We start from the raw sequence: 9,662 nt of genomic DNA, 5'->3' as shown, positions 1-9,662 counted from the left end.
GTCAAATATACCGTCCACCATCTTGTATTTGTCTGAAAGCCGTCTGGCCTGGTTACTCTTCCCTGATCCAGGTGGACCCAGCAGCAGTATTCGGGGAGTTCTGGTTTGCTTGCGTGTGCGAACAAAAGCCAGCACTGAAACGAGACGGGTTTAAAAACAAATAGTCGTCAGTCAACAGGAAACAAATCTACAAACAGCCGAAACACTTGAAGCATAAACATAGATTATCGTATCATCTGCATATTGGAGGATCAACAACCGGACGGTTTGTGTTCGCTCAGTTTTTACGACCGTTGTCAGATTGAACCGTTGGTATTTATTTTTATTGCACCTTGTTGATAGACGTCATCATGCGGTTGGTCACTGTTGACGACCTTCAGGACATGCTGATAGGCTGCCTTCAGACCTGTGACCTCACAGCGAAAACGCTGGAGTTCGGCCACGTGCTGCTTCTCCGACGGGGATTGGTCCTTCTCCAGTCGCTGAGCGACGACGCTGTCAACTTGCCAGATGAAGGTCTGATGGTACACATCTGTACAGACAGAGCAAACGCTTATTCTCTGATTCCGATATCAACCGATACCGATGCAGCAGGGCAGGTCTAGTGGTTGAGGATGTTAAGTGCCGCCTGCTCACTAAGATGATGGGTTAAGGCAGTGTTTCGCAATCATTTTCTTCCATGCCCCCCCATAGTTAGCAACAATGTTTGTGTTGCTAACACTAGCATTCTGCACACAATCCCCTATTTATTAAAAACACTAAAATGAGAGCTTCAATGCTGCCATCTATAGGCTTTCACTTTCATGTACAGCCGTTTTTCCCCCAAACTATTTTTAAGGTCACACATAATTTGGCAAAACCCAGGCATTACGTTATCGGGTTTTCATTATCGGAGGAAAATCCCATATCGATTCTTACAGATATTACATAGGTAAGCTAATATCGGTCCGATAATACCGGCCGCAGTAGCTGGACTCACCTCCAGTCAGAGGGTCGATCAGTTTCCCTTTCCTTCTGTCCAACAACACGTTATCAGGAGCTTCGAGGAAAACTGAATAACACAGAGTTTATTTACTCACATTTCTACTCAATGATCCAGGTACTTTATAAAAGTACACCGTACTGTTTGATAACCCGAGTACTTTCTCTTTCTCGTGTTCTCACCAACATGTTCAGGGATGACCCCGGCCTGCTGAAAACCCAGAGCCTGCACACGAGTCTGTGGGAGTCCCTCCAACACCCAGCCCTGTAAACACACACACACAGTCATTTAATATATCTGGTTATTTTACAGTATATTTATAAAACATATATATTTATATTTATATATTTATTATTTATTTTTATTATATTCTATTTATATATATAAATATATATTTATTTTATATGTTGTATTTAATACAAAGTTATTAGGACTTGAACAATACGGAGAGGGTCATGTCATGATGAATTTAAAGAATAGTTTGCTGGTTTGATTCCCGGGTCAGGGGTGTGAATGGTTGTTCGTGGTCCTGAGATGAAGAACCTGATGTTTCCATAACTACAAAGCTGTTTCTGAAGAAAAAAAAATACAAAAAAAAAATATAAATATATATACATTATTTATATATATTTATATATTATTTTTGTACCAGAGTTGTCAGACTCTTTCCTTTTCCCTAGAGGACTAGAAGAATACGAACAAAGAATAAATATGTAAATTAGAATATGTAAAAATATATATATTATAAATAAAGCAAGAACAAATATATTTGGTTTTTTTTCTTTTTTTTAAAATGTTTCTGTCGAGATGATCGGATTTGGATTTTTTTTTTCTCCTGTGTTAATCCTGAAGATAAACCTAATCTCCTCCTTCTTGGAGCTGATGCTTGGTTTTTACCACCACCAGGGGGGGCTACCGGGTGAGGTAGGACGAATGTACCCAATGAAGTGGTTTGATGTAGAACGTGCTTCGTCAGTTGAAGGTCCAGTGAAGGTCCACGGTGAAAGACACAGAGACAGGAGGAGACAGAGACGGGGACAGGGGCAGAAATTCATGTGACAGGAAAGGGCGGGGTTCAAATGGAGGCTGTCAATCATCCTCTGCCTGTCTATTCACACCGCCACGCAAGCCCGCGGCTCTCACGGCAGCGACACCATAGGATCTTCAGATCTGACAGAGACTAGTGTATAAGTGCCGGGACGCGAACACAGAGCGGAGATATAAATGGATAATGTCATCGTGGGACGTTGAACCCATGATGACATCATCGACAGGTCACACTTTTCAGTTCATAAAAGAAATGTTGCGTTCGTTTTCATAAGTCGTCAAACTATATAATTTTTAAAACGTAACGATCACATGGTCGGTGCAGATTTGGGCAGTGGTGGCTTAGTGGTAAAGGTCCGGAAGGTTTCAGGTTCAAGTCTGCCCCCTGCTGACTTTGGTGATGGGTTAAAATGCAGAGGTCACATTTTGAGGTGTGCTGTTTGTGGCGTGCTAACAGCAGGTAGATGTTTTTTAAGGATGTCCGATATTAACTTTCTGCCGATATCCGATATGCCGATATTGCCCAAACACTTAATTTCCGAATCCGATATCGACCGATACCGATATAGGCCTGGTAATATTTATTTATTTATCTGTACAAACCACTGTATGAGTTGTTGGGACCAACATTCTGCATACAATCCCCTGATTATTACAATAGATTTATTAAATGAGCTGCAATGCTGCCATCTAGTGACTTTCACTTTCATATGCAGCTGTTTTCCCCCAAAACTATTTATAGGTCAGACATCATTTGGCATTGCATTATCGGGTTTTCATTATCGGAGGAAAAAAAAACGATAACGATTCTTACAGATATTACATTATTATGCTAAAATCGGGCCGATAATGTCAGTCGGCGATATTATCGTAAATCCCTAATGTTTTTGTTTCATAATTCAAATCAGGAAATTATTATATCTGCTGTTGTTTCATTGACATACGAAAATAGAGGCAGCTGAAGGAAACAAAACACATTTACTTCGTTTTAAAAGGTTCATGGAACTAAGTGTTTGAGAAAAACTGAAAAAAAATTAAAAAATAGAAAAACCTATGACAGACTCAGCAGATTTACTTTAAATTCTTCTGTGATCCAGCGGCAGAGCAGACACGTGAGCAGAGGTTGCTGACACGTCAGTCACCCGACGGCAGCCGCGAGCCTCGGTTTGTTTTTGTTTGTGGCGGCGGCGTCTCTGGCTTTCATTCTCTCGGAGTGATCAGAGAGCGCCTCCTTTGGTCCCGATCAACGGCGACAGGTAAACGGAAAGTGATGCTAATGAGGAGCAGCAGAGAGGATGAGCACAACTGAGAATAACACGTCTGCTGTGACAGCAACACTGCGGTTTGATCAGGTGCTCTCCGGGGAAATGGGCCCACGCCCGTCCCCGCCTTTGGGGGAATCGTAGTCTAACACGGCACCGACCAGAGCGCTAATTATTATCGTGTCAGCGGGAGGTCACGAAAGAGGGAGACGAGAGTGAAAAACAAGAGATTTCAACTATATCGTCGTTGACGCGACATCGTCTTTTCAACAACATCTTATGTTTTTTTACATTCACACCACTAGGTGATGCCATAGTTCCAAAAACTTCATGGCCCAGGTCTGATGACATTTCATTTCATTTAATAATATAATTGCATCAATCAATCAGCCATTAATTATAGCTCGTCTGGTGGGAGTCTCCGCCCCCATGTGTTCCTATAGTAGTGGTGCATATTAAACCCTGTTGAAGCTCAGCTTCATGGTCTTGAATAGGGCAGCACTGGATAGGGTTGTCCACTGTGATGGCTGATTGGACAAAAAAAAATGTCACTTCTACGACACGGTCCCTTAGTGTAGTGGTTAGCATGCCTGCCGCAGATGCAAAGAACAAAGAGTCCTGGGTTCAATACCCAGTAGAACCACTGCTCGCTAGGTTGCCTGTTAACAACATATCTGGTGCTAATACAATACCTTCCCAAATATGGGATCAATAGAGTACAATTTTATTTATTTTTTACACTTGACCTTCATTGTAGGCCTAGGAGCAAAGAGGGGGCACTTGGCTTCTGCATGGTGATTGGATAAACCGTTTAAGAGGCAGGACGGCCATTTTATCAACAGCTGTTACACAACAAACACATCACAGAATTTTCGAGAAGAGTCTTCATTCCTAGAACGGTGAAGTCGACTCACGTCTGATCGCAAAAGAAGCTAACTGAAAAAAAAATCCCCTCGAGTCTTGACTCTAAGAAAACTCACCTTGTTGTAGCAGTCGACCTCCTTCAGTTTCTGCTGGACCAGTTGAACCAGGAGGTCGACGGGAAGCTCCTGACCAAACAAACATGACAAATATACAGTATATATTAATATATGTTAATATATATGATATATATATATATATATAGAGAGAGAGAGAGAGAGTGTATATATATATATTTATTGTGTTTGCCAGTTATTCCTGGTCTTACCTGCTGTCTGAGTCTGTACTGACGAGCACGTTCCCCCAGCTCTGATTGGTCCTGTATCAGAGTGTCGACGGTCACATGAACGGCATTCAGTTCCGTGCTCAGTTTTTTGGCCTAGAAGTCAAAGTGTCAGCAGGGGAGAACAGAAAAGTCACGAGTCACATGTTTGTTCTCCATGATTCAACAGAGACATTTAGCGCTAAGAGCGACGCTAATGATAATTAGCTAAATAAACAATGACAACATTTTAAACTGTCAGAGGTAAAACTCACCACAGTGTGTTTCCCAACCGCCGGGGCGCCGAGCAGCATGACCCTGGGAACTGAGAACCACAGAGAAGGACGATCAAATGTCCTCATACTACTACAAACTTACTGTCTTTCTGGAGTTGTTGTCATTCCCCTCTCTTACTGTAGGTGGCGCAAATCTACCCCATTCCTTCCCCATGTATGTTAAGAGTTTCGCACCTGCCTTTCTTTTTGCTTTGCTTGTTTTCACTTCCCATAATTGCTCTGGCGCCCGCTGGCGAAAACACGGCTTAAACGTTGAGAAAACGTGGCCCCACTTTGTGACCCAATAATTGACGGACTGTGTGTGGAGTCACAGCTCCATCTAGTGGCTGTCCATGACTTACTGCTCTGATTACTCCTCTGCAGAAAACTGATCAGGTGGAGGACCGGGTCTCCAGGCTGGTCGACAATCAGACTGGACACCATGCTCTGAAACACACACACAGATGTCGCCATTCTTCCACTTTCTACACGTCTGCACCCAATATTTATTTTAATTTTTTTTTTTTTTACCTGCACGAGTTGAAAGACGCCATGTTTGTCTGCGTAAACTGCAAAATTGCTGGTTTTTTTTCCCCAAATATATGTCTGAAAACTTTTCGTGATTAATTCAATTTGAAGAAACGGGAAAAAATAACTAACAAAAGTTCGGGTCAATTTAAAGCTTCGTTTTTACGGTAAATTTTAGTTTTACTAGCTCGACTTCTAAAGAAAGTGAATTAATTGGTTGTAATGGAATTATTTCGTTCAAATAGCTGATGTTAATTCTAATAATTTATATATATATCCCGCGTATAATCTTGGAATGTAGCTGATAGGCTAACGTAGCAGCTAGTAGTTTTAGCAGAGACGCCTTTAGCTTTGAGAAAGATATATCAGTGTAGAATTGAGAGTATTTTCGACAGTATCATCAAACAAACACGACTTACTCACTGTTTCCCGGTCGGTTGCTATGGGGTGCGCTGGTCGTCAAGGAAGTGCGTCATTAGAGGGCGATACGGGACGGGAGTTTAACCTTACTTTTAATCGTTTATTAGTTACGAATGTGTCTCTTATAACATCCAATAATTGGTCGGTTCGTTTGGAAACAACGAGTCAAAGACTCGAACACAGGTCTCGATGGTTCGGCTTTATTTTTATTTAAGTCCGTTTCGAATATGCACTGTATAATGACGACACCTACTCGAAGGGTGTGATTAAGACAGGTGAGGCTAATCGAAAAAATAGTCGTGTTTTTGGGTTTGATAATAAGAGAGGAAAATTAACCTAGTGATGTTGGTTTGATTCCTAGTCTACGACCCAGGACTGACCGGAAGTGGAATTTCTCACTAACAAAACCGACATAAAATGAATTTAATTTCTTAAAATTTGAATTTCAGACGGATGATGGATTATTCACAAATATATACCTTACACTTATATAACCTTTATATATTATATATAAAAATTGATATTTTTATTATTCTAATATTCTACTCAGAACTGTCACCGTAGAATAAAGCATATTAAAATAGTCACAAAAGAGACTTTTGTTTTAAATTTAAAAAACAAATAAATAAACGTTCATTTATTTATTCGTTTTATTTCCCATGTAGTAAAATTCAAACTTAAACAGACTCAGTGTGGAGGTTTGATTTGGATAAATCTTTATTGGCAGTGTTCACAGTATTGCGCAGGTGAAAACAGACAAGGGCAGGATTTCGTTGTTGTTTTTGTGTGTGTGTGTTTTTTTTAACATAGCCCTCAATAAAACAAGAAAGAAAAATCCTCCGGTTCATCCGTGACTCTGACGTCAGCTGTCATCACATCTTAGGGGAGAGGGGGGGCTGCAAAAATGACTATAAGCTCACACATCTGTCACTGCTTTTAATTCAAATGCCAGTGTGTAGGTGTTTGGCAACATCTGGTGGTGAAGTTGTGTATTACAGTCAATCTTTTGAAATGCGACTCAGTGGATTCCACGTAGAGCATTTGAATGACAATTCTCTCAATGTTTAATGTCTCAACTTTTGCATCAAAAACAGAGGACAGTTACTGTGTGCACCATTAGCCCCTGATACAAACATCAGCCCCAGGGGTGTAAATGTCGACATCTTTACCCACACACTGACGTCAGGAGTTGATATTTTTGGTTATCAGCGTACATACAGAATCACAGTTGTGTGACCGAACAGCTGGTTGACCTGAAATAAGACATAGGTTTCCTGAGCTGTGAACCTGAGGACACGTGGTCTGAGTACAGAAACATTCACGTCACTTTACATTCATCAGCCATTAAAGCCAGAACCAGACGCTGGTCAAATGAAGATCGTTGGACATGAAAACTTTCAGAGGGAAAATCTACCTTCTTTTTTGAGAAAGAGGAGTGAGATCTTGAGACTAATTTTGAAATTAACCAAAATCACCAAATAGGATTTCCCTTTTTTCCCCAGAGTCATACATGTAAAAAAAAAATCATTGAAGGATTTGAAAGAAATCTCTATTGCATCAACCCCCAAAGGTCATGACCTCTAGCAGCTTTAGTTCCCACCAGCCTGACCAATGACTTGGTTGACCTAACGATGATGTCATCAGCCCACACAGAGACGCCCACTCTACCACCGACAGTCCGTTCAGTTCCTTTAACCCGACGTTCTGTTAACACTTTGTGTTCCGATGCTTCTAACGCATCGAGTGAGAAATATTCGGCACGGGGAATATTTGGACTCCATCGACAGGATTTCACAGATTTTTTCTTTTTGGCACCAGTGGAGCTCCGTGTTTCCAGTTGAAGAACATTCAGCTAAATGTTAGCATCCGACAACATCCAAGTATTTCTCGTAATGACCGACACACTTTCATTTCATATTTGGTATAATTGCGTTCTTCAATTTGAGCAGAAGAAGCAGTGCATGCTGGGAAGAAGAAAGCCCAGGCATTCAACAGGAAACTATTTCCTTTCTCAGCAGCTAACTTTTAGCACATAATGCTACTTCTAGTGAGCTAACTGGGGACCTTTCACTTTTTTTTTCTGTGAATTTCCTATTAACCCCGCGGTGGACTTTGTCCCCATCGTAGCTAGAAACTTTTTTTTTTTTTTTTCATTAACCTTAGACGGATTTGAAGCTTATTGGCTGATTAGCTTTCCGGGCGAACCTCAGAATTAATTCACCTAAAATTTTTGTGTCACCAGCGAACCCCCAAAATGACAGAAAACAGTTTGTTGTGTTCAAAGTTACTTCATTCAGACGTCGTGAGGCGCAGACTGACACCTGCTGGACACCAGGCAGGTAGCAGTCTGCGGTCAGAACTCCGGCAGCTTCTCGTTGTAGTCCATGATGCTCAGCTCCTGTCTCCTCTGTCGGACAGCCAGGGTCAGGTCTGTGGGGGGGGCATGTCCCGACAGACGACCCGGGGGTTTATAGAGGGGGCGGCTGGGAGCGGCGGCCTGACCAGGAGGAGGAGCCACCTGAGGACTTTTGAGGAGCAGGAAGGCCTCCTCTGCCTCCTGACCCAGAGGAGGACTCCCTAGCTGGTCTTCCACATTATTGTCCTCTTCCTCCTCCTCCTCGTTCTCCCTCTCCTCTTCCTCCTCCGTCTTCTCCGGCGGCTCGTCCTCGTTTTCTTCGTCCGAGCTGTGATTGGTCGGCCGGAACTGCCTCCTGGTTTGTTTCTCCAGGAACGAGCCGACGGTCAGCGGGGAGTCGATGGGGGACAGAGAGAGAGGGGAGGACGAGCAGGAGGGTAGTTGAACAGGGGAGGTGGAGAGAGACTCCACCGCTCCGTTTATGATGCTGACGGAGCTGGAGGAGGGGCGGGGCTTCAGCTCATCCCGTGTAACAGGTACGGCCATGGCACTGCTGTCTGACCTGAGGGAGAAGAAAAGAAAAAAAAAAATCACACATCGAACCAAAAAACAACTGCGACTGAGTTTGTCTGACGCCGCTTCAAGTTCAAGTACTTCAAGTACTTCTGGCGCAGACAGTTACTTTACCTACAGAAGTACTTGAATTTGCCGAAAAGATAAATTAAAAAAAATTGTTAAATTGACCAAAAACGTCATGAACCCCAGGGCGGACAGACCTCCTATATATATATTTATCACATTCATTTAAGTCAGGGGTGTCAAACATACGGCCCGCGGGCCAAAAACGGCCCACTAGGTTGATGAATCCGGCCCACTTGGTAAATTTTGGAAATAAGAAAAATACAAAAAATACTCTTCATGTTCAGGATATTTTTTTTGTAAAATTATATTTCATTAAATATTAATAAATAATAATGATTCCTATAAACCCCATCTACCTGCCAACGACATCCCGCGGTTGGCTGCGCGTGTCCAGGTGAACCTGGCTGTAGAGCTGGAGCATCTCCGTCTGCAGACCCTGGGTGATTCTTCTCAGAGCCACACAGCGACTCTCGCAGGCCAACAGCTCCGCTCTGAAAACACCGAACACAATATCAAAGATGTATTTTCCTTCTTTTGGTCGCAGTTCCGTTCATGACCACTGCGGCAGGACACTGACCTGCTCTGGGCTTTGGTGTCCTCCAAAAGTTTCTTCTGATCCAGAATCAGCTGGTCTTTCTTTGTCAGCTGGCTCTCCAGGTCTGAGATCCTGTAACTGGCCGCCTCCAGCTTCTGTCGCTGTTGAACCTCTCCCTCCTTCAGACGCTGGTGCTCTTTACCCACGCTGCACTGCAGCATGGACGCCTCCTGAAGAACATACATAAGAAACACGTTTATCACGCTGTAACTGGACAAATGGAGGGGTTCATTTTTTTTATCAAGCGGGCCGGATTGAACCACCTACTGGGTCAGTTTTTGGCCCGCAATTAAAAAAAATCTGCATTTTGTTGAGTCATATATGAGACCAAAGTCACTTTGCAAAAGGCCTTTTTCAACTTCACTTCACTCT

The 9,662-nt window shown here is 42.7% G+C and overlaps 2 protein-coding genes across 2 annotated transcripts; both read right to left on the bottom strand.

Annotated features, from left to right (window-relative positions):
- Positions 1-209: 209 nt before the first annotated feature.
- On the bottom strand, positions 210-6,860 carry LOC103398972 (adenylate kinase 8-like). Its single transcript, XM_025053925.1, has 9 exons — positions 6,803-6,860; positions 5,281-5,318; positions 5,112-5,196; positions 4,750-4,799; positions 4,481-4,591; positions 4,272-4,340; positions 1,165-1,246; positions 980-1,051; positions 210-532 (listed from the first exon to the last, which is right to left on the bottom strand). Exons 1-9 carry the CDS (start codon positions 6,858-6,860, stop codon positions 297-299), a joined length of 801 nt encoding a protein of 266 aa, XP_024909693.1. The 3' UTR covers positions 210-296.
- Positions 6,393-9,636, bottom strand: LOC103398971 (brevican core protein-like). The gene is made up of 3 exons (XM_008337734.2): positions 9,273-9,636; positions 9,052-9,186; positions 6,393-8,615 (listed from the first exon to the last, which is right to left on the bottom strand). The coding sequence occupies exons 1-3, from the start codon at positions 9,473-9,475 to the stop codon at positions 8,051-8,053; spliced, it is 903 nt and encodes a 300-aa protein (XP_008335956.1). The 5' UTR covers positions 9,476-9,636; the 3' UTR covers positions 6,393-8,050.
- Between the last annotated feature and the right edge of the window lie 26 nt (positions 9,637-9,662).

The sequence above is a fragment of the Cynoglossus semilaevis genome, unplaced genomic scaffold (genome assembly GCF_000523025.1).
Source record: "Cynoglossus semilaevis isolate Cse_v1.0 unplaced genomic scaffold, Cse_v1.0 scaffold3836, whole genome shotgun sequence".
NCBI classification, from domain to species: Eukaryota; Metazoa; Chordata; class Actinopteri; order Pleuronectiformes; family Cynoglossidae; genus Cynoglossus; species Cynoglossus semilaevis.
This window is presented reverse-complemented; position numbering and strand designations above follow the sequence as displayed.

Excerpts from the sequence above, each read along its gene's own strand:
- LOC103398971 (XM_008337734.2), bottom strand. The coding sequence starts at position 9,475 with ATGTATGTTCTTCAGGAGGCGTCCATGCTGCAGTGCAGCGTGGGTAAA. Across the intron at positions 9,187-9,272 it reads GACACCAAAGCCCAGAGCAG|AGCGGAGCTGTTGGCCTGCG; the intron begins GTCAGTGTCCTG and ends CGGTGTTTTCAG. Across the intron at positions 8,616-9,051 it reads CCGCGGGATGTCGTTGGCAG|GTCAGACAGCAGTGCCATGG; the intron begins GTAGATGGGGTT and ends CTTCTCCCTCAG.
- LOC103398972 (XM_025053925.1), bottom strand. The coding sequence starts at position 6,860 with ATGTCGACATTTACACCCCTGGGGCTGATGTTTGTATCAGGGGCTAAT. Across the intron at positions 4,592-4,749 it reads CGGTTGGGAAACACACTGTG|GCCAAAAAACTGAGCACGGA; the intron begins GTGAGTTTTACC and ends TTTGACTTCTAG. Across the intron at positions 1,247-4,271 it reads AGGTCGACTGCTACAACAAG|GGCTGGGTGTTGGAGGGACT; the intron begins GTGAGTTTTCTT and ends GTGTGTTTACAG.